This window comes from Seriola dumerili, unplaced genomic scaffold, assembly GCF_002260705.1.
Source record: "Seriola dumerili isolate Sdu_G_001 unplaced genomic scaffold, Sdu_1.0 BDQW01000110.1, whole genome shotgun sequence".
Classification (NCBI taxonomy): domain Eukaryota; kingdom Metazoa; phylum Chordata; class Actinopteri; order Carangiformes; family Carangidae; genus Seriola; species Seriola dumerili.
Window position 1 is genome coordinate 8,483,576 of NW_019174365.1, and position 23,705 is coordinate 8,507,280.

Consider the following 23,705-nt stretch of genomic DNA (forward strand, 5'->3'; position numbering starts at 1 on the left):
CGTCTGTCGTCACTTTGTGTACGTACTGACGTCGAAGTCACGCAGCCCAGACGCAGAGTATATTTTTCAAGCTCCCGCCCTTTCCTCTTCCTTTTCCGTTGTTGGAAGTTATCGTGCCTAAGGTGCTTGGTTCTTCGTCTGAAGCTAAGGCCCACAATCCGGCGACTAGCACCGTAAAATTTAGGCATCCGACGCCATAAACAAAAAATTAACCATCTACAATGGCCTCCGTGTCCGAGCTCGCCTGTATTTACTCCGCTCTGATCCTCCACGACGATGAAGTCACCGTCACCGTAAGTATCCTGACTGCCGTCAGCCGTAATGTCTTCAGTGCTCCGGGGGTGTAATGTGCTGGTGTTGAAAGCCCTAAATAAATCCGAGATAGTAAGAACTCGATTGACTAACTGGGATAGTACTATATATGTTAAGATACGAGATAAATACGAGTTAAAGTGTACAGATGTCAAAACAGCCCTGTCTACCGGCCAAAATGGCGGCATGCTTATTGCCTACTTAAGACCACGTTTCTGTACCAGGGCAGCATGTGTGTTTTCTGACACTCGTGTTTTAAATTAACAATATGTGGCTCAAGCTATTGTCACTCGCCACATGTTTCACATCTAAACTAATAGTTGAAGCTACAGATACGCCTTTCACTCAATGAATGCTAATGCTAAAATAGTGAAACCACAATAGCACACCAAGCATTTAGTATCAGGAGTATAAGTTTAATAACCTACACAGATATGGGATTATTCGTGTGTCTCCTCTGCTACATTAATCATAGCCCTGTGGTAGTCTTTTTTTTTTTTTTTGACAAGTTGGTACACGTGGGTGCTGCACAACATCAATATGAGGACAGGCTGCTTAAATTACCACAGTGCACAGCTTGTTGCACGTAAATCTCAATGTTGTATTTTAGCAATAACTAATTAGTGAGTGTCAATGTTTAATCTGTTTAGCAGTTAAACTGTCAGTTATTTTTCTGTTGACTTGTGTAGTCTTAGTTGTCACACAATAGTTACATGTCTCTCCAAATCACTTGTGTTCACAGTTTACAGTATAAACCTATGGATATTTAATTTACAATGATTAAGACAAGCAAAGCAACCACTTATCACATTTGTTTAAACCTGGAAGCAGTAAATAATCTTGCTTTCTGAGAATAGTGACAATCAGTAGATTAATAGATTGACAGATTAATCAGATACTATTTTAATAAAAGTTGTCAGTTGTAGCCTCTCAAATGTGACAATCTGTAGCATTTTTTTTTTTTTACCATTTTGACCTTTTTATAGACGACTACAAATTGAAATCAACTGATAATGAAAATAATCATCACTTGCAGCCTTTCTCAGACATGTTAAAATCATGTGTAAAGTTGGTACTAGCTGTATAATTTTGCAATGATGTCTTTCTGCAGGAGGACAAGCTGAATGCTCTGATCAAGGCTGCTGGAGTCACTGTGGAGCCCTTCTGGCCAAGTCTGTTCGCCAAGGTAAGAGATGGACACGTCAAAATGCTGTTGTGCCATGGTGATCTGAAGAGATCAATGTTGATTAAATGAGGGATGCTGCACATGCAGGGTTTAAACCTGTAGGATTTTTGGAGTGGCTTCTGCTGAGTTAGAATTTTTAACAGACAACGCTGTTGTATATAGTAGAATAGAGACAACCCAGGACAGTGTGTCCCTTTACCACTAATCTACAGCCAGAGTTAAGTTAGTGCAGCTCCAAAATCTTTTCCACAGGCAACAAGTCTTGGCGTCTACATGTTCCAGAGACTGAATGTGTCTAAAACTCAACTGACCATTACAAGTGGAAAAAATAATAATCCTGTATAATTTAAGAAAGATATCTAACCCTCAAGTGCCCTAAGGTGTAATACTGTAGATCACTGACACTGTAGCTATAGTACATCACATATGAGGACTAAATTATATAATGGCTGTACTGTGTGAATTTCCTACATGTTGCCTATGTTAACAATCCAGTTTCTCTCTGGTCCATCTTATTTAAGTTGTCACTTTCTGAAGTTTTGAAGAGTGTGCATGAGGTGGTAGTTGGTGGTTTACATCCAGTTATTGGCACCTTTCTTTCTTTTTTTCTTTCTTTTTTTTAAAGACATTTAAATGAAACTTGTTGAAACACTGATATGTAGGAAATGTTCTGCAGTGTATGTACTATATGACTGCTGTGTTGTATAGTTTAGTATAGAGACTGACTCTATGTACAGTAAGCTCAGTATCAAGTTTGAAGTGATCCAGATGCATCATTCACAAGAATAAGCACTTTTAAATGAGGCGACACTGACCTGTGAATGTTTTACTTGTTGTAGGCTCTGTCCAGCATTGACATCGGCAGCCTGATCTGCAACGTTGGAGCCGGAGGTGGTGCTCCCGCTGGAGCCCCAGCTGCTGGAGTTGCTGCTGCTACTGGTGACGCCCCAGGTAACTAGACATTTTGATTTAGTAAGGGTTTTCTAGGGTCTTGAGTCAAACTTTCCACAAATTGTAAATTAAGTTTGGAGGTTTTTTGGGTTGTTTTTTTCGTAGTCTAACAATAAGTGATGTGCTTATGGCTTTGACATTACAAGCTGAAGAACCTGTGAACAATTTGCTAACTGGTGTGAGACTTTGCTTGATTCAAAGAGAAAACCTTTCAGAAAAGTCTTTACCATATAGGAACTTTGTGCATATGCTGATTATCTCACATTTTTGGCCAAGTGTTTGAATTGTCAGAAATATCCCAGAGCTCAACTGCAAAGGAGAGCATGCATATTCTACATCTTAAACTTTAACCATTACCTTTTTTGCTTTGCCCCTGCAGCCAAGGAGGAGGAGAAGAAGGAGGAGAAGAAGGAAGAGTCCGAGGAGTCTGATGACGACATGGGCTTCGGTCTCTTTGATTAAAACAGCTGTTTTTGTAACAAAACACAATAAAAGTATAAAAATGAGAGCTGACTTGTCTGTGTTCTGTGCTATGATTGTCTTTGGTAAAGAAAAGTTTCAATTTTTTTTTTTTTTTTAACAAGCAAGAGGCTTTGGCACATTAAACATTTAAGTGGTGGATATATTTTTATTATAACAGTCTCTGAAAATATTTGTGGTAGTGGGACAGTGGCTGCCAAGAATAAAGCAGAATTGATGCTCAAAAAAGGAAACCAATGGATAGTAAAGATGGTAGATGGATTGTACTAAAACTAAGAAATTAAAATGCACAAACTGAACTGAAATAATCAAATGACAGCACATAATCGATGCTGACCCAATGTAAAACACATTAGTATGTCTAGTGGATAGATTATTCAGAAGACAATACAGCACTTGGCATCTTTTCATTATTGTGCTTATTCATGAGCTCGTGAACCTGTAATGATTGGTGTCAACATGTTACTCGTTACAGTCGTTTTTTCCCAACTTTTTTATTTGGCTTTATTTTGTCTTACTTAATTTTCCCTCTAAATCACAGTAACAACAGCACAGACACCAATTGAGTGATTAAGTTTTAGCAAAGTCTTTATAATGTCTCTGGTTTGACGGGGTGGGCATGACAGTAAGGAGAAAGGGAGCTTTTTAGACAAATGAGTACATTTAGGATGTACTGTGTAAATGTGTACCAAAAAAGACAGATGTAGTCTGTGAGACATAAGAGAACCACAAACCAGGAGGGTGTTCACGTAGGTAATAGTTGAATCTGCTGTGATCTCAGTAACAATCACAGATTGATGAACTTTCATTCAAAGAAAATGAAAATTCCACAGACATTTAAGAAGTCCTAACGCCTAGTTCATTTGTCATAGCTTTACTTCGTCATAGAAAGGGTTAGGGAACCGGGTCTTTAAAGTGTATTAATATACCGTATTCCCTCTTTAACTGTAGAAAAGACTTCAAGGATAAGGGGTAAGAGGTTGGTTTGGCAAATGTATGCCTGTTTAACCGCACTACCTTCGTTAAAGTGCAGCACGCAGCCGCTTCCCTGAGCTTTGCTATGACAACCACCCGGCACTATCTCCCATGCAGCCGACGATAGAGTGCTGAACTGGGTTTTCTAACTTTTGACAATAAAATAGCCGGCAGTGCTTTCAGTCAACTATGACATTTTTTGTCAGAGTCAACAATGATGTTAAACACAACCGACGGTCTGCCTCCAACACCAGCCACAAATAACCTTACTGGTAACAGGTAACATTAGCTAACGCTTCCAACTAGCTAAACATTTGAATACATCTTTGCTGCAAGATATCGCTAGCTCCCGAAAAGTCATAAAACGTCAACATAAACGTTAAAAAAAAGCAGGTCTGACCACGTACTGTCGGCATCCTTTGGTCACAAAAAAATAAGTGTTCAGCGGTGTTTGATAGGATTTATACCTGGTAAAATACGTCTCTCAACATGAGTTTCCGTAGTGTAGTGGTTATCACGTTCGCCTCACACGCGAAAGGTCCCCGGTTCGAAACCGGGCGGAAACAGTTTTTTCGTTTTCAATTTTACTGTCAAACACACGAAAGAACAGATAAAAGTGCTTCACTCGCCGCTGGAGTGCTGAATCCAACCAGCCGATTACTCATTCCGCGTCTCACGACCTCGAGTGTGATATTGCTTTTATACATCAGTTGTACGAGCGCCACATTAGTTATAAGCAAGAACAGATTATGATTTGTTTGTCTATGTCATCATCTTCGCCAACTCAAATAACATCGTCTTGACCTGCACAGTGCAAACTAGCTTGCTACTTTGTCTACACGTTACCTCAGGTGTGCGCTGAAGTATCCAAGGTTCTTCCCTTCATCCTCTTCTGACGACCATACATCATTTAATGAAATGCAAAATGTTATTTCTGGAAATATATTCATCTTTGCAAAGTTTGCTACAATCTAAGATAGATAACGACCGTTATTGTAACGATAATTAACGATTAACAGAACACCTGTAAAGCGGAGTGATACGCGTGGTTAAAAGTCTCAGTGCTGCTAAAATCTATATAAGTACTCATGGAATGCCTCTTCCCCAATCTATTCACCTGGTCGGAACTAACTAAGTCGAAAAATAAGGCATAAAAAGTTATAGTATTTATGGTGACATTTTAATGGGATTTTTCGACAGAAATTAAACTCAACAAACTTTGATATATTCAGCATTTGTTTGTTGCATGTAGCATGTTTACCGCTGCTAGCTGACTGCTAGCCTACAGAGGACAGAGCTAGCTTGCTAGTTAACGCTTGCTAACATTGTTAAATAACATCAGTTGACATTCCTGGCCCCTTTCAGTCAATCAAACGATAGCATGCCTAAATCAGTTGTCTTGGAGACGTAGCCAAATATTGGTGGGGACAATTCTGTCCTCCCAAAATATTGGTAAGGACATGTACCTAAGGTTTCAACCACTAAATGTGAAATTAACATGGAGCTGATGACTCACACTGTCAATGAATAATGTTATTTTTGCATTTACTGTTAGAAGAAAGCCCCTAGTCCTGGCAGGTCAAACTGTGTTACATTACACTACATTTAATAGCCCTTTATTTTGTTTCAGATTTTTTCCTTTCCTCTGTGTTTGCCAGACAGTGGTTGGAGTTCTGCCCACAGTTCAATTTTGGTGTTGCCCAAAGGGAACCGGCAGGTTCTCTCATCTCTGCAGAGCATTTCTGAGGTTCTGTTAGAATGACCGTTGGGTTTTTGGTCACCTCGTTGACTGAGGCGCTTCATGTCCAATTACTGGGATTGGCTGGGCAGCCAACTCTAAGAAGAGTACTGGTGGTTTGGAATGCCACAGCAAAGGGTCTGAATCTTTTATAAATTATACTTTAGTTTTATATTTTTAATAGATTTTCAAAATTGTATCCATTTAAAATAAAATCTACAACCCAGAGTTCAAGAAGATCCTTTTTTTAGTCTGAATCCAAGCACATAAAGATCCTCTAAAGTAATATAGCAAATAATAATAAATATATATAATCTTTACAAAGAATATAAAGGCAGACAGAGACAGTGACAGTGCTAGCCGTATTTCTTAATGATAACAGTGTTTTTATTTGCTTGGTTTAGCAACTGTACATGTGGCTCCTTCCTGAGAATACTGCTCACCTCAGGGGAGAGGAAACAGTGGAAAGGAGAGAGAATCAGAGAGGGAGGAGAGGAGGAGAGAGCATGGGTAACAGAGGAAGAAAAAGAAGAAATGCACAGTGGCAGACCAGGAGAAGAGAGGGAATAAAGGTATAAATAACTCCAGTACAGGAGGTAGAAAGATAGAAGAAGACATGAAGACAAATGGAGGAGAAATAAAGAGCAAATCACATTAGACATAAACAATTCCTGGTTTGGAGAAGAGTTTACGATGCAACTATTTCAATGCAGACAAAAAAAAAAAGTGCAGCCAGTTGTACGTAAATGAAAACTGCAACTGTAATTCACCTCCTAATAAAAACTAAAAGATTATCATCAACGTTGAATTCTGTTTGAAATATGAACCAACAGTTTTGTAAAAGAAGTATTTCAAAGTCCCTGAAAATCAAATTCCTGGATCAACTAACCTGAAGGAAATTTGACAAAGAGAGTGTAACTGAAATCTTGCACATTGTTGAGTGTACATGACTGATGCAACAACACATTTGGCTTGAATATACAATGCAAGCAACAAAGTGACCAATGAATTTTACACTGAGTTGCTGCTAAAAACAATTAACCAATATTTTGAGTGAAATGTTCCTTTTTTTTTTTTTATCAATTGCAGTTCATTTGGCACAGGGCGACCTGCTATACAGTATAATTAGCACCTCCATGGTAACTTAAAAATGACCCTTCCTCCACCTCTCACCCCTCCATCCCCTCACTCTCCCCCCAGTTCATCCCTCCCCCTTATTCACTAACAACTCATGCCTCAGAAATGTGTTAAAAATATAGCTTCTTTGTATATTTACTATGTAGTTAACTTAAAAAGTGGCCTGTGGCAGTTTTTTTTTTATCATGTTTTTCCATAAAAAGACATTTAGTTTGTTCTTCAAAATTCAGCTTTCATATTTCATTTTTATGCCATGTCTTGATGCCTGAGATAGAGAGATCTAGGGAGGAAGATGAAAAAAAAGAGAGATGAAATTATGACATATATGAGCAGCTGTACTGTAAATCAGTAATTTCTGCTCATACAAGTTTCAAGAGGAAGACTGAAAAACTGACACAGACATACTGTAAGAGTCAAGGCTGAAAGGAGTAGTAATAATAATAATAATTAATCATGATATAAAAGCATGTTTAAACAACAACCTTATGAAATCATCTTCATGATCCTCCTCATTCTGGCTCTTCAGTTCCAGTTGTTACATCCTGCATATGTGGAGAGTGTTAGTCTTGTGTTTATGTGGCAAGTTGATGACGCGTCTGTGCAGTCCTGCAAACGAGCCTCTGAAATCTCCTGTTTAATTCATTTTCTTCAAAGATTAAAAAGTAGTGATGGATGATTCTTGAGGATACGTGATGGGAGAAAGGAGTGTTTCTCTGGATACAAAAGCAAAATAATGCAACAAAAGTACAAAACAACACAATATTGACCAAAGAGCGGAGAGAAAAAAGGAAGCGGTGAATGTTTGAGGGAGGAGAAGAGGGAGCTGATTGTTTCAGTCAGTCATGTCTGCTGTCCATCAGTCGGTGTTTTTCATCCATCACTGATATCCATCTAAGTGTTCTCTTCTGCTGCACTCTCTGTCTCCATAGCAACATAATCTCCTGGCCCCGCCCCCCGCCACTTCCAGGCGTGAACGGATCCGGGGCTAATGTGGGCGGGTCTGGGTGATCATCTTGAGTCGCGATTGGTCGATGACGTCCAGCAGGTTCTTGGCGTCGACTGCGAGGGCGTGAGCTGCCATTAGCATCTGTTTCTTGTAGTCCTTTTGTAAACTGTCCAGAGAACAGAAAACAACTGTGTGACCATCGCTGTGAAGCTACATCATTGATCAACAGAACACATACAGTGCATTCGTACCCACCTTGTCATGACATACTGTTGGGCCAGTTTCATCTTCGCTATCAACTCTGCCAGATCTGAATTCAACAACTTCTGGGCCATCTCAATCTGTGATAATACAAACAAAATAGAAGCTTCTGAGTCACTTCAACCAATTAAAGAATAACTATGAAAGAAAAAATTTATATTTACAAAGTTGTAGGAGTCACAATAGACAAATTATGATTCAGTAGATGGAGCCTTTCCAGGCCATTCCTAAAAGTCTAGGTAGACTGCTGCTCATGCTCACACCCACGTCAGCTGTAAGCTAACTCACAGCCATCAGTTAACATGTTTTTTCCTCCACAATTCAGAAACTTTTTTTGCCTTTGTAACAATGTGTGGGAACTAGAAGTCACACAGGGCTGTTTTCCATGCAGCGTTTGACATGACAACATGAGTCTGCATGGACAAGATGTGCAAAAGTAACATCTTATCCCTGTGTGTTTGAGTGAAAGAAAATAATCATTAAATGGTAGAGCATAAAAATGTGTGTGTGTGTGTGTGTGTGTGTGTGTGTGTATGTGTGTGTGTTTACCTCTCTGTGTGTGCTGGCTGGCAGCACAGGAATTGTCTCATCTACTGTTGCTAGCAGAGTCCTCAGAGCCAGCCCCACCTCCTAAAACACATTTTTGTGATAATCTTTAGTCAACATGCGCTTTTAAAGACACAAGATGTTTTAATGCACCCTGTGTCTCAATACTTAAAAATTAAGAGAAGGTAAACAGTTCTTGACAAAGCTCATGTGTCAGTCAGGACAACTCCGTTTTGCAGATGCTTGTCAGAGTTGTACTTTCTTTTCATTTTCAGAGATTTAATGTGAATCCTACCTTGACCATGGGGACGTACTCCTCTGGTGCTGCAGGCTGAATCCTGTTGGACATCTCTATCACAGCTTTAACCAATCCTGTCACATTCTCATACACTTTGTCGTTAGAACGATCCAAGTTGGCGGTGGGAGGCGGGCTGATCTCCTGAGGCTGCAACTGCACCAGGGGAGAGAGATTTCTTTTTTTCAGTGAACAACTTATGAGGAAAGTATTAATTTCCAATGTAATTTCTCTTTCCTCTATTTTATCACATTATTATTTATGACAAATTGGATTTTTAAATATGAGCAAAATAACATTTTCCTCTGCCAAGATCCATATAGATAAGTGTAGTTACGCAGACTTAACACTGGGGGGCAGAACCTGACTACACAAAAACTAGAGGCACAAAGGACGATTTACACTCCCTCTCTCAAACACACACACACAAACCCACACACACACACACACACACACACACACACACACACACACACACACACACACACACACACACACCAGATCGCATAGTGACCTTTGATGATTACCATCTACATGCATTTCTACCTACATACTAGATACCTCGACTTTTCTACTGTGAAAAATGAGTGTTTAGGTTGTTAGTGCAAACTGGCCTCTAACCAGTTAATGACAGGAACTAACTCAACTTCCCTCTAAGGACGGTAGAGTCAGTCTACTGAGCATCTACTAATCTGTGCTACAACACTTACAGTGACATTTTAGATTTATTTTTCTTCACCAGAAATATTCACAAAATGTTTTATTATCAAAAGATTGCTGACATCACCCAAATATAACCAGTGGCTCATTAGTATGTAGCTGGTGGTACCCATAACTGTTAATGGGAATTTCTGTTTTGTCTTATTTTTCTGAAGTGCCCAATAATGATATTTTGTTCTGTCACTGGTGAAGAAAAAAATCATTTTGCTTCACTGCAAAGTGACAATAACTATGAGCTAACTAACTCTACAATGATAACAGACACACACAGATCATCTTACCCTCCACGGCTATGGGGAGGTTGAAGAGAGGAGAGAGAGGTGTGGGCAGGTGGATGGGGGTTTGACAAGGAAGAGGGTGAGGGAGAGTGTGCAAAAATGGGGGAAGTGTTTGACGGATAGATTGGTGGATGCAGAGTAAAAAAGAGAGAAAAAGGAGAATATGGATGAAGAACAAGACGATGGGTGTTAAAGGAAACACAGGATGGAGGGATGTTAATGACAGAGGGGAAGAAGAAGTAAATGGGGGAGAGAAGAGGGACAGCACATTAGGCCAAAGCCAACCACAGGCTAGGCATGACATGGCACAGCATGCAACCCATCAGCACAATGCCAAATAGTTTTCAAGTCACATCAAAAACTATACGCCAGAGTGGGAATGTCCAAACCAAGCAAGCAAGATTAACACAGTTCCTGACTAAATAAGGTTAAATAAGAGCATAATGAAGGAATTTTTGTTCACAAAAATGATCTTAATCAGCTACATCTGATCATTTTTAAACTTAAACTGTCCCGTTTTGAGCTTCCGCATATTTACGTGTGCATATATACCTTGACCCCCTCGTTGTAGCTGTCCACAGGGCAGAGACTGGCCAGGTTGCTGAGGTGACCGGGAGCTCCAGGGCGGGGCGGCTTCTTCGGAGGGGCTACATGTTCTGGGAAAAAAAGGAGATTGCTCGTATCATTGGTATGATAGCATGCTAGGTAAGATGCACGTTAATAGGTCAATAGGTAAAGTATGTAACTATCATTGATGTACATGTTAAGACATCAATAATAATGCAATAATACAAGATAGAAGCTATGATATATAATATTTCAGTATTATTAACAGTCTAAAAGGGTAAATCTGTAGAATAAGAACTTCTACTTTTCATACATTTTGCTGGTAATACTTTACTTGAATGCAGGACAGTGTGTTATCTCTACTTTCAGTCAAGTACAGAATGAGAGCACTTGTACTCCATAGTATGGAGGATGTCAGTATGATGGTTCTCTCACCTGGTTTCCCTACAGGCTGGTAGATGTGTTGGCTTCCACCCTGTGCAGAGACAGAACACACTCAACAAGTTAATGCTGGGCACTTTTGTTATGGTACCTAAAACTTCCAATAGCCTTTAATCATGAAATAATAAAAAGAAATCTGACATAAATTATTTAAATAAGTACGTCTCATGTTATGTCATTTCAGGAAAGAGTTAATAAAACACTAACTTCACATGCTGAATTCAAGAAAACTGCATTAACAGTTGTTATGGTGTACTGAGAAGTCCCTCCAGCAATGGCACCGGTCAGCTGATACAGTGCAGAGAGATAATCAGGGTAAAGCTGAAAACTTGCATTAGCTTTAGGATATTATAACCCTGGTTTGCAGTAAGATAGGACTGTGCAGTGCTTCTGGGTTTAAAGTTCCCATGAGCCTTCTGTGGTCATGTGGTTGGTGTGTAGGCAGTGCCCTCCCTGGCACACAGACAGAAATACTTTCCCTCCCTCTCCCAGCGTCTGTATTTCCTCTCTGCGTCTGTCTGTCTGTCAGTCAGTCAGTCGGGCTGAAAGCTTCTCTCTGCCTCCCTTTCGCACTTTTCTTTCTCCTTTTTTTGCTATACTTTCTAATTTCTGCTACTTTGTCTGTGCTACTTCCTCTTTTCCTTCTTTTAAGCAACACCAAGTATTTGTTTTACCACAGCATTCCTTCTTCATCACTATCTGTGTTTCTGTGATTGAAAAGTCAATGCATCTTCATTGCAGCTAAAAAAATATGAGTGATTTTACTTAAAATGTAAGTACCAACACAATGTTCACACACACATGCACACACACACACACGCACACACACACACACACACACACACACACACACACACACACACACACACACACACAAAACAAACAAACAAACAGTGACTGACCGGTGCTTGTAGTGTGCCGTCCTCTCTGTCGATGCTTCCTCTGCTGTTTCTGGACTCAGCCTTCTGCAAGGAAGAGACACAACCACAAAAATTAATTGAGAAAATGAAATGAAATGAAGAAAAACAAGCATGTGTTTCTGTGTAATTTCCATTCCTGTGAAATTATACTCAAGTTTTCCCAGGTAGTTCTAGTTCCGCATTTAAACGCAACAAATTAAATGAAATAACACAGCTTTGTTTCCACATCATTAACATTTCATACAACCACAGGCAAAAAGTAAAACACAGCCAGTAGAAGGTTTACCAGTCACCTACAGGTTCTAGAAATAAATAGTCTAGCAAATCAGCTTCTGTACTGGTAGTTTCTTTTCCTAACCAAAAACACTCAACAGAAAAAAAAATCACGATTTAACTAGAAAGATGATTTCACCGACTTTAAACTCCACCAGTTACTATGACCTGCAGCCGCTTCTCATTTTTTCATCGACTTTGCATAAAAACACATCATCATTCAGCATCATCATCATCATCTTCATCATCATCATCAAATCAGTAAGGATGAAGAGCAGCAGATAAGCACCACCGTGGTCACATATAGATAACGACACAACTGCAGTCTTTTCGCACATTAACTCCTACAGAAAGCAACATCATAAAACCTGTCAAACGTGACTGCTACTGCTATCTCCCCCTCCCTCTTTGTCTCTGTTTCAGTACCGTTTTGGTGAAGCACGCCTTGAAGAGATGCATCCTGGGAGAACAGTGCCTGAAGAAGATGGGAGGAGGAATGCAGAGAGTGGAGGCCATCGAAAGAAGGGCGGGGATAGGGACGGAAAGTATGAGAGAAAGATAAGAGAGAGATGGAAGCGAAGGAAAACTTAAGATATAGAGAGAAAGAGCGACTGAGAAATCAGAGGGGGAAAGAGAGGCAGAGAAACTGGTGCAGACATAAAACCAAGAGCATAGAAGACTGTTTGAAGAGACTGAGTGAAATGAACTGAGAAAGACAGAAAAACTGAGTCAGGGAAGAATGGAGGGGGAGGAAAAGACAGAGGGAGAAAGAGGGAAAGTTTTTCCAGAGGAGGAAAAGCTCCACTGAGCCACAGAGACAAAATCCTGGAGGGGAAAGATCCAACCGCCTCACTCTCCTCTCTGTTTCTCTCCTTCAGTCTGTTTCTCCCTCCCACTCTTTCCATCTCTCTGCATCTCCCCCTCTCCGTTTCTCTCTCTCTGATGGGTGACTCCTTGCTCGTTCCTCCCTCTCCATCGCTCTTGCCAATCCCACTTCCTTTCTCCCTCCTTCTGTCCTCCACTTTCGTTCCTCCTCACAAATTTTCATCTCTTTCTTTTCAGACTTTACTTTCCTTCTCTCTCTTTGCACTTTTTTTTCATTTTCCTGTTGATCCTCCTTTCATTTGTCACAAAGTTTACTTTCATATTTCACCAGCAGAAATTTACTCCTCGGTCACTTCTGCCATATAATATTCCAACACACGCTCTGCATTAGTTAAGCTCCATTTTCCTCATTTGTCTGAAGGCTAAAAATCCTACTCGTCTCTTTCCTTCCTGAAAGTAGATTCGGAGGGAAACTGATATGAAACAAAAGCTTTCATGCCGACTTCCCCTGCTAAAAAGAACATGTAAGAGTCAGAGCACACACAGTGTAAACAGCTGCTTTAAGGAGTAAAAAAGTTCTTCACTAAAAGTAAAATTTAAGACACATTTATCAAATCATAACTTATTCTTTCTTACAAGAGTAGAAATAACCTTCGAGTGATCACATGACGATCACGTGTATGCTCTGAGCATAGAGACAAGTAACTTCCATCTTTTCCATTGTTTATTTCTTTAAAGAAATCTTTAAATTTTCTTAGTGATATTTCATGCTGCAAACTTATACTTAATTATATTTTTTAAGTTAATGTTATTTGTTTAAAATCTTTAATATCCTAAGTAGCAATTAATGTGAAATTAACAATAATCTAATACATTTACAGAGAGATATCAAGATTAAAGCAGCAGCAGCAGCAATGTTGTATTTCAAAAGACATTTAATAAATTACTTTTTTTCTCAAGTTTTCAAGTAGGAGTAAAAGAAAAAAAAAGTACTTTCATTCTTATCTTTCACTTAACTCCAAAATTTCACTTGTAGCAGTTTGATTAATACGAGCCCTGAACTTGACTCTTGTGTCCAAAAAAAAACTTGGTGAGTTCAACATTTGGGATTCTTTCAATATAAAACCTGTGTTATTTAAAACATTTTCAATGCCATTACCCATCTGAGGGTTTCACAGCTGTTCATACAAAACTTTACGTGTTACTCAAGGGTTCCTGGCAGGGACAAGGAGTCGAGGAGCCTTTTTAAAACCAAAAACTCTAGGCCATGCATGCCAAAATACTCCATACCAATACAAATGTATGAAGATGTTCTTTGTAATATTGTCTGCACACTGACTGACACACAAATTCCTTGACTGGAAACAGTGAGCTACAATCTACAGCTACATTCATAAACCTCACTGCCTCATAAAATAACCCGCTCACAATTTGTCTTTGTGGTTAAATCAGCTGAGTGTCATATCTGATTGGTGGTGATAGTTTAGTCTATGGCTCCATTTTCAGCGACTAGAACCGTAACATTATCAGATTAGACCACGATTAGCAGAGACTTGAATTCACCACACTAACTTTCTTGTTTGCATGAAAGGACTTGTGGTGTTAAAATGGTGGAGCATCAAGGGGAATGGAAAGAAATCCCTGAGCAGTGGTTGTCATTAGTCCCTCTTCGATGTATCAAGAATAAGGACTGTGATTAATAATAAGTCTTTCTAATGATGTGATATTTCATCAGTTCCTGTGGGGAAAGTTTCCTCTCACTGTCCATTTGGGCAGGGGTCAAAGGTCAGGGTCAGCAACATAATAGTGATCCCGAAGATGCTGGTGATTTGCCACTGAGCAATGTGTGCCATTTTGAGTCCTAGCTGAAATAAATGAGTCTTACCATGAGTTTGTGAAGGTAGGTGCAGAGAAGAACGGGTGCATCAAGAAAACACACAAGTAAAAAGCTGTGCCCTGGGTTTATCAAATAACACGGAAGATATTAGCCATTCAATGCCAGGTCTGTCCTGTAAAGCACTAAATGTGCCTTTTAAACATGGCAAACCGATTGGTACCAGATGTACTAGTAAAAAGGGTGATAGATAAAGAGAGGGGACATTGCTCCCCAACACTCGTCACTCATCTGTATTTTTCCCTCTTTTAATCTGTCAGCTCTCCTACTCCTGGCTCAAAAATGAAAATGCTCTATCAAGGCAAGAGGAAGAGCAACTTGACCTGAAGAGAGAGGAAAAACAGCCAGTGATTTGGCTCCTTTTGGGGATATTTCAGTGCCTGATGAGATAAATCAAGCAACACTGAGCCAGTTCAAAAACCTGAAAAAGATATTCTTTAGCTCATCTGGCAACAATGATACACAAAGAGATGCTTTACCAAGTGGAAAACGTTCAGTCCAAACCAACTTTTCATGTCTACAGTTAAATATTTATTGTTTTTGTTGATTCATACTGTCAGTCATGACATCTACGCTTTATGGCATTTTTACAACATTCAGAGGTATCTATAACTAATACATGTGATTTTCTTCCAGATGTTTTATGATATCTATTTTTCAGAAGATTTTTACTCTTTTCAGGTTCGCTTTTTATGTAGCATCGTGTCCAGTATGTCCACGGTGACTGCAGCTGCTCTCTTCAGAAAAAGAAAATACTAACTTCTGCAAACTATCAGCAAATGACGACAACAGTACCACAGGCAGTGAGCCCCACTTGGCATCAAATGTATTCCACCTCCTTTCATTGCCAAAGATCTTGGGGCATGTGTACTGTTGTTTTTCCACACACAGCGCACTTGACATTGAGAGCAGGGCTATCCCCACTTCGCTACCTCTTTAGTCAATTTTAGAACTTTAGATCTGCCGCTGACCTTAAACTGTAGAATAATGATATTCAGATGATGTTTATAGAATTATATTACTTTCTAAGTTTCTCAGTGCTGCTAAAACCACACTTTTTTCTGCTGCCAGCAGGTGACACTGTGCCCCACTTGCCCCAAATGACCCATCGGCTCTAATCTTACCGAAAACAGAAAACTGAAGTTGGATGACAGACCATTCAATAATCAGCTATTCACCTTTTTTCACAATTTCTTATAACTCCTAGGAAGACAATAACGTAAACACATCTTCTCTCTTTAGCTCCTGCCTCTTTAGCACACATACTACGTGAGCAGCCTCCAACAGCCCCACACATGTAAACAAACCAATATGTGCTGATGAATAGGCAGCTAGTCATCCATCAAATTGACAATGGAGGTGACAAGTGCAAAGTTTGCGAGACCCATAGTCAGACTGGCCACAATTATTTGAATAAGACCCACATTGAAATATATCAGAAATTCCATTAAAGGGTCAATTTTTTAAAGGTATGGGTGTGTTACCATGAAGCTCTCCTCCTGCTCCAGCCACCGCTGGTCATCCTCCATCTGTTGCTGCTGCATCATCAGCCTCTCCTCCATCATAGCCTGACCAACACATCCACCATCCTGCAGAAAACATGGCTGCTTAAATATGCATTCTTGTTGTTTTGCTTAGTTTACTTTCTTTAGTCATACCACATGATACATTATAAAGTCAATTTTTTTCACATTTTGTCAAAAAGTAGAAACTGGATTCACAGGTGCAGCTCAGCAACATGTTTAATCATCTTTATTTGCTGATGAATGATTAATGAAAAAGAGCCATGATGAAAGAGCGTGATCTTAAAGACACAGGCTAATAAAAAATTCAGACATTTTCCTGACTGCTGTTTCTCTATCCCCCTGCACAGAACACTCTGTGGTGCCAGCACCTCACTACTATAAACAAACCTATTACATTCAATCAAAATGAAAAGTAAATTACATTACTGTTTATTAAATTTGAGAGCTAGTTTGTGTTAGTTCACCTGCCAGCTGAATACAAAATGTTCAATGTTTTCAGTCATCTTTGATTTACATTCAGGTGCCAGACAACAACTTGTCCTTTATTAGTTATTTTAGTTGCTCTGTTTCTTCTGTGTGTGATTTAGAGTTGCAGTAATGCATCATGGAGCTTCAATGTTAGGGTTAACACGTTGCGGCACATGTTCTACAACATGGTTCCAGTGACTGAGGAGTGACAGTGTCACAGTGTGTTTTCTCTGTCACATGTATGTGTGTGTGTACCTCCATGTTCGGGCTCCACAGTGCAGAGTGTTCAGGTCTGTGCTGATTCCAGGTATCGGTAGGAGGGTAGCTGCCTCCTACTCCTCCTACACCACCGTGGGCCGATGGCTGGAGGTGGACAGACAGAGAGAGGAAGAGAGGGACAGACAGTAAGAGAGAACAGTAATTAATTATGTAATGAACAAATAGTGCAATGTTCCTTCCCTTTTACATGCATGTTTGTTCTTGATACTTCTACAAAGACCAAGACTAAGACAGAAAGATGCAATGATCTTATAAACTGATCAATCCATGATTCCCCCTGCTTACCTTAATATGGCTTTAATAATGTGCATAACAAATATAACACAATTCAATTTGTAATGTTTTTGCTTTTGTATGGTTTGTTTATGTTGTTTTTCATCTCAAAAACATTGTTGGAGATGTATTAACAGAAAAAAAAAGCTGGAAAACTGAATGCAATAAAAAGAGAAAATGTGTGACGTACATATAAAGCATTACGTAGCAAACAAGTATAGTAACTTGAAGAAAACAAGAGCACTTGAATGTAGTGATGAAGTAATAAAGTGACAGTAACAAAGTGTAAACGTTATTCTTTCCTGCATGTTACTCTACTTGTTTGGTTTGGAACACCTCCCCTGCAGAGATTAATGTTACAGCTGTGAAAAATTCCCTTACATCAAATTCCTGTGCTTTCCCTGTTTGGATGACTAAAAACTGTGAGCACTTCAGGTGAAGTCTAATGTGTAATACCTGTTACCATAATATATGTTAATCCGACTTGTGGTATGAGTTAAATTGATGCTCTCCATATAAGGTCAGGTGAGAGAGAGAGAGAGAGAGAGAGAGAGAGAGAGAGAGAGAGAGCAGCTTATTGCCATAAAAGCTGAAGAACAGCTTTGATTTATTTGTGTGTGCATGTGTGTGCGTCTATGTATGTGAGTGGCTTTTAGCACTACAGGAAATGCCTGCTGTCTGCTCAGTTTATGAGGAGAGGAAGAACTGCCCTGAAAGTCTCTCTCATTTTCTCTCCTTTCACATTTCTCTTACTGACTTTGACACGTGCAGCACACGCTTCCTGTCTTCCAACACAGTCTGTCCTGATGTTACTCACATGCAATACAGAGTTTTTACTGGGTTGGCCTTTGTTGTAATGACAGTGTTCAACCTGGAAATTTCACAGACCAAGATCAGTTTGATAGTTAAAAGGATGATTTATAGAACCTGACAAGATATTTTTCCAGTAATGTAGGATAGAAATTTATGAGTTGTTTTTTAAGATTTGTGATTAATACATGTTTCTTTTTTTCTTATTTTTTTCTTGATTTATTACTTTTCCTGCACTTTTTCCAGACCTAATCTTTTTCGCTGGATTTAAGGAGTTTAGTCAGGGTTAGATTTTGTTAACGAAGATTGCCACACTGCCCAGGCTTTACCAGGACACATTCTCTTTGCCTCAACATGATCATTTATCTTTGCACCAAATGAAGTGGAAATGGCAGATTCTGTGTAACAGTATGTACATTTTCACTTAACAAAAACCTTATTCTATTCAACTCCTTTTTCTATTCAAACATTTCTTTTGCCATAAATAACAGTGTAAAATGACCTGAATAGGAAATAAACTAAATATTATCAATTATCAAGTGATGTTTATCATTAGAGGATACACTGACTTCCCTCATCTTGTTTGTTTCTGTGCTTAATACTGTTGATCTTTCCTAAAAGAGTATCAGTGTGTTTGTTCTGAAATGTTCCTGTAAGCTCTTGTAGAGTCCTAAAATCTTCCATCTTAAATTCTTACCGGAAAGTGGTTGTGTTGGGGGCTGGAGAAGAAGCCCTCACTGGAGCGAGGACTGGGGTAACCTGGTCTACTGGGCTACAGACACAAAGATAATGGTTTATTTTTGTTTACTACCCAAACACAAAAAAATAATAATTATGAAAATGAGAAAACAACAGTGAGCAATGCAGGTCTTTAAGAAAGTCTCTGAGTCTTACTTTAGGTGGTGCTTCATCAGACCCTCCAGAGTCCCAGGACACAGTGACTTGTCTCCTCATCTCCATTCGAAGTCTTTCCTCTTGCTGAAGCTTTTCTTCCTCCAGTATGGTGCTACACAAATTATAAATTATACACAACAAAAGTGCTCAGATTTAATATTTGCATTGGACTCACAATTAAAAGACAGGACTCATCTTAATAAATCATCTACTTCTTCATCCTAATAGGTGTATGTTCATATGATTTCACGATTTTCAGTAAAATAGTAATAAGGCCATAGTATTACCATTAGATTCTGTCTGCAAGGACATTAATCAGAAGTAACTCAATACAAAATATATATGTCTGTTAAAATATTCAAAATCACAGCTTAATTGATTAATTAAATAATTTACAAATGCAATTTCCTTGTGTGTTTCTACCGTCATGGCTGATCCCATTATTTCTTCATGTTCGGTGGAATCGGTTACATCATAAACTGCCCTGATCACATTTGATTTCACCTTTAAACATGGTTTCTGTGTTCTAAAAATGAAAATATCTAAAAAGCAAAATGTGATATGCAAGTAAGCGAATTTACAGTACTACACACAATTCATACTCAGCACGTAAATAAATTCACATTAGCACCTGTTTCCACATGTGTACACACACACAAAAACCAAAAACGTGTCATTACCTGAGCTGTGTTTTGAGTTCGGTGAATCGCGGCCTCTTGCTGGGGTCATACGACCAACATTTGGTCATCAAACTGTAGAGGGTGGGCGGGCACTGAGGAGGCATAGCCAGCCGCTCCCCGTTCTCTATCCTACCAATCACGTCATTGTTCTTCACCCCCTGGAAGGGCTTGATGCCGTACATCAGGATCTCCCACATGCACACACCTACAGAGACACAGAAACAAGCAGGCAGGTTTGTTTTAGGCAGAAAGTGATCAGTGTCAGGCAAAAACACTCTTGAAGCATCCTACAAAAAGATATTAGCAGCTGTGGAAGAAACAGTGTAGTAAAGGACTGATTCTCAGATGATGGACTGTAAAAACATTTTTTTCAGTGACAGAAACTAACACAACACAAAAATGTAATATCTTACCAAACATCCAGACATCACTGGCAGAGGTGAATCTTCTGAAGTTGATAGATTCTGGTGCCATCCACTTGATGGGAAGTTTACCTTTAGAAGCTGAAACAAAGCCAGATACAGATGATTACCTGCAGATTCAAGAGTATCTATAGAGTCTAGAGTAAGTTATATAACCACAATAAATCTGTAACTTAATTGGGTAATGGTTATTTTTGCACATAAGATGAGAAGAAGGAACTGTTAAATGAAAAATGCCAAATTGGTGACTCCTGTCAAGATAAACTGTAGTAGCCCGATGTCACCGGTAGATGGTGGTAAAGAACAAGCAACTACAAAACACTAGCAACAGCACACAACTAGAAATACAGGCTGGTCTCAAGTCAGCACTGCTGCCGTCTATAAACCAACAGCACGATATAAACAAGGTGGTAGATTTAGCTGATAACAGTGTGGAAGGTTAGGACATTAGAAACAATAAAAAACACATTTAAAATAAATAATGAATCCATGTTCTGTCTCAGAACAAAGCTGTGTACTGCTTGTGTGCGCGCGTTTTAGTGTGCAGGCGTTTCATTACCTTTGTAGTAAGAGCTGTCCTCCATGTATCGTGACAGACCAAAGTCTCCGAGCATCACACAGTCGACTGAAGAGACCAACACATTACGGGCTGCGATGTCCCTATAAAAACACAAATGGCTGTGGTTACGCTCCGAAACGTTGATGTTATTTGTCATTTATTTGATGCTTAATATCCATCGAAAGAACATGAGATGCACTGTGAATCACCACATCTGTGTCTGAAAGACCTGCTACGAAGTACAAATACATGTCCTTCACGTCACTTTATCAGAGTGAATTCAAGATGTAAAATTCATGCAGCATATATGATGACTGATGAGAGTCTGAAATATGCTCAACATAGAGTAAACTATCGAGTGTGTATTTTACAGCAAATACTGAATGAGTGAACAAGGGCATGCTGTCATACCAAAGCAAAATGATATTGTTCTGCTCATGTTTTCTTTCAGCAGAAACCCTTGAGACTGCCCTGGTGGATTAGTAAAAACCTTTACATGATCAACTATGAAATCAGTACATGCAAACACATAATCTGAGCCCACAGTTATTTCTCAATCAGGGTCTGTCTAATCTTTTTCTTAATCTTTTTGTGTGCGTGAGAGTGTGTGTGTGGGCGTATGAGCGTGAATGCTCGTGCGTTTAAGTTTACCTGTGTACAAAGCGTTTGCTCTCCAGATAGGCCAGCGCCGTGCTGAGCTGGTAGGCGAAGAGAATCAGAGTGGCCAGGTCCAGACTGTACTTCCTCACCTGAAGGAACGAGCGCAACTGTAGACAGAGAGAGAAACACCATGACGTCATATTGAGAGACACAGTTTTGTAGAATATAGATAATAATGCACGTCCCCACACACTGACAATGGTCTGTCAGAGTCAAGAGTGGATTTCTTTTCTAACACTGAACAGCTTCCTTTGTATAACGACAAGAAGTGAAACACACTCTCTTACACACAAAGAGCCTCGTGCGTACCTCTCCGAGAGTACAGAGCTCCATGATGATCCACACCGGGTTCTCTGTGATCACTCCGATCAGCTTGACAATGTGAGGGTGGTCAAACTGACGCATAGTCACTGCAGGGGAAACACACACACACATTCACACATAATTCATATCCTTGGGGATAAATAAAATATCTATCACTAAGTATGAAATGAGTGATAGTTTTATAATGTGTCAGGTGTGTGGTGTGTGTGGTCTTACATGCTTCTTGTAGGAACTTTTCTCTGACACTGTCTGAGGTACAGTTCTTACAGGTCTTAATGGCGACAGGTAGACCTGGTTTGTCCTGCACAACACACAATACACAAATTAGCAGATAAGCAGTGATATTGTATAGGAGTGGGAGATGTAGTGAAAATCAGTAGCATGATACCAATAAGGATACACTATATACATATATACAGTATATATCAAAACAAAAACAAATATGCAAAATCACATAGAATATTCACAATAAATTAATGTTTAATGCAAGTTGTCACATGTGTAAAGAAAGAAAAAAGCACTTCACTTATTTTGCTCGTTTTTGCTTACAATTTGCTTGGAAACATTAATCACTGAGAGTCGATAAACAATAATAGTAAATTTCTCTGCCCTAATGGTGAAGGTGTATATACAGTATCATCATAAACAGTAGATAATCTGATATTTGGACTTGTAGTAAAGGTGCACTCTTGAGAATATATATAATTTTTCATTTCAATGGTTTGTTTTATCTGGGTAATAAAGTGACTCTCAGATAGGAAAACTGTCTCGTTAATTATTGGTGTGCATATACAAAAAGTGCGCCTGAGCCTGAGCTTGAGTGTTTGTGTGCGCACTTCTACATACCGGACTGTTATAGACTCCTTGGTGTACATCTCCAAACTGACCCTCTCCAATGCAGCGACCTAACTCTATCCTGTCCCTCTGGATCTCATAGTCCCGCGCTGAGAGAGAGGAGCACAAAAGAAAAGAAGTGGAGAGAGTGAGAAAGGTCCATTCACCTGCTGTTCTTCATACACCGGAAACACTGAAAGGACCCATCACATTTGACATGCTTCTCTTGTAGACCACAGAGACAGGGCTTACCAGGACAAGACAATTTGTATGGTATGATATAATTATTTTTAATAACACACAAATAAGTAAAAGTATTAAGATACTGTTAAGATATTTTAAAATTTCTAGAAGTCAAATTATTGTCCTTTTTGGTAAACCCCATCCACTGGCAATAGGGTTTGACTAAAATAAACCCTTCATAATAAATGCACATCATTTTTGACCCAGGTTTGAGTAAATTCCCTTCCCCAACGACCTCTAACATCACAAACCTTGACTTGACATGCACACTGCAACACAAAACTGCAAACATACCAACTTAAGGTAAACCAATTTTACAAGCAAATGTAAGGTTCATAAACACTCTGCGCTCACATGCACACCAGAGTCCCAGTATCATTTCTGTTTCTGCCTGTACTGACATATTAAAAGACGGAAAACACAAACAAGTACTTCTGAATAAGATCATTAATTGAGGTAAAAGTCTGGAGCGCTCTCTGCACATGTAAACATCAATAGCCCATTTGTAAAGCAGAGAAGAAGCCCTCTTCAACAGACTTATACAAACTCATACATTGGATCTAAAGTGTGATCAATTTGGTCTTTGCTTTGCAGTATTTTTCTGTATTCATTCCAAAAGAATATAAATCAACAGTCGCAACTGACATCCACATGCTTTGACATCTTTGTTAATAACCACAAATAAGTAAAAGTATTAAGATACTGTTAAGATATTTTTAAAATTTCTAGAAGTCAAATTATTGTCCTTTTTGGTAAAACCCCATCCACTGCAATAGGGTTTGACTAAAATAAACCCTTCATAATATAATGCACATCATTTTTGACCCAGGTTTGAGTAAATTCCCTTCCCAACGACCTCTAACATCACAAACCCTGACTTGACATGCACACTGCAACACAAAACTGCAAACATACCAACTTAGGTAAACCAATTTTACAAGCAAATGTAAGGTTCATAACACTCTGCGCTCACATGCACACAAGTCCT

At 39.2% G+C, this 23,705-nt stretch overlaps 2 protein-coding genes and 1 non-coding gene across 7 annotated transcripts in view; 2 read left to right on the top strand and 1 right to left on the bottom strand.

The window, feature by feature from the left end:
- Positions 1-84: 84 nt before the first annotated feature.
- Positions 85-2,957, top strand: rplp1 (ribosomal protein lateral stalk subunit P1). The gene is made up of 4 exons (XM_022747740.1): positions 85-293; positions 1,424-1,498; positions 2,338-2,449; positions 2,829-2,957. Exons 1-4 carry the CDS (start codon positions 222-224, stop codon positions 2,909-2,911), a joined length of 342 nt encoding a protein of 113 aa, XP_022603461.1. The 5' UTR covers positions 85-221; the 3' UTR covers positions 2,912-2,957.
- A 1,440-nt stretch (positions 2,958-4,397) lies between these two features.
- Positions 4,398-4,470, top strand: trnav-cac. The gene has a single exon. It is a non-coding gene; the product is annotated as a tRNA-Val (tRNA).
- A 2,237-nt stretch (positions 4,471-6,707) lies between these two features.
- Positions 6,708-23,705, bottom strand: part of LOC111223196 (focal adhesion kinase 1-like) — a 73,308-nt gene continuing 56,310 nt past the window's right edge. For 2 of the 5 annotated variants that reach the window (XM_022747250.1, XM_022747248.1), the window contains 19 exons: positions 22,487-22,584; positions 21,857-21,941; positions 21,626-21,726; positions 21,308-21,423; positions 20,657-20,757; positions 20,089-20,178; positions 19,676-19,880; positions 18,996-19,107; positions 18,799-18,873; positions 16,995-17,102; positions 16,230-16,334; positions 11,736-11,798; positions 11,041-11,121; positions 10,828-10,867; positions 10,378-10,481; positions 8,828-8,983; positions 8,536-8,616; positions 7,981-8,066; positions 6,708-7,891 (listed from right to left, as the gene is read on the bottom strand). In XM_022747250.1, the coding sequence (XP_022602971.1) occupies positions 7,765-7,891; positions 7,981-8,066; positions 8,536-8,616; positions 8,828-8,983; positions 10,378-10,481; positions 10,828-10,867; positions 11,041-11,121; positions 11,736-11,798; positions 16,230-16,334; positions 16,995-17,102; positions 18,799-18,873; positions 18,996-19,107; positions 19,676-19,880; positions 20,089-20,178; positions 20,657-20,757; positions 21,308-21,423; positions 21,626-21,726; positions 21,857-21,941; positions 22,487-22,584 (1,934 nt within the window). In that variant the 3' untranslated portion in view covers positions 6,708-7,764. The remainder of the gene's footprint in view (positions 7,892-7,980; positions 8,067-8,535; positions 8,617-8,827; positions 8,984-10,377; positions 10,482-10,827; positions 10,868-11,040; positions 11,122-11,735; positions 11,799-16,229; positions 16,335-16,994; positions 17,103-18,798; positions 18,874-18,995; positions 19,108-19,675; positions 19,881-20,088; positions 20,179-20,656; positions 20,758-21,307; positions 21,424-21,625; positions 21,727-21,856; positions 21,942-22,486; positions 22,585-23,705) is intronic. The other 3 variants (XM_022747249.1, XM_022747251.1, XR_002665162.1) reach the window with 2 other exon arrangements.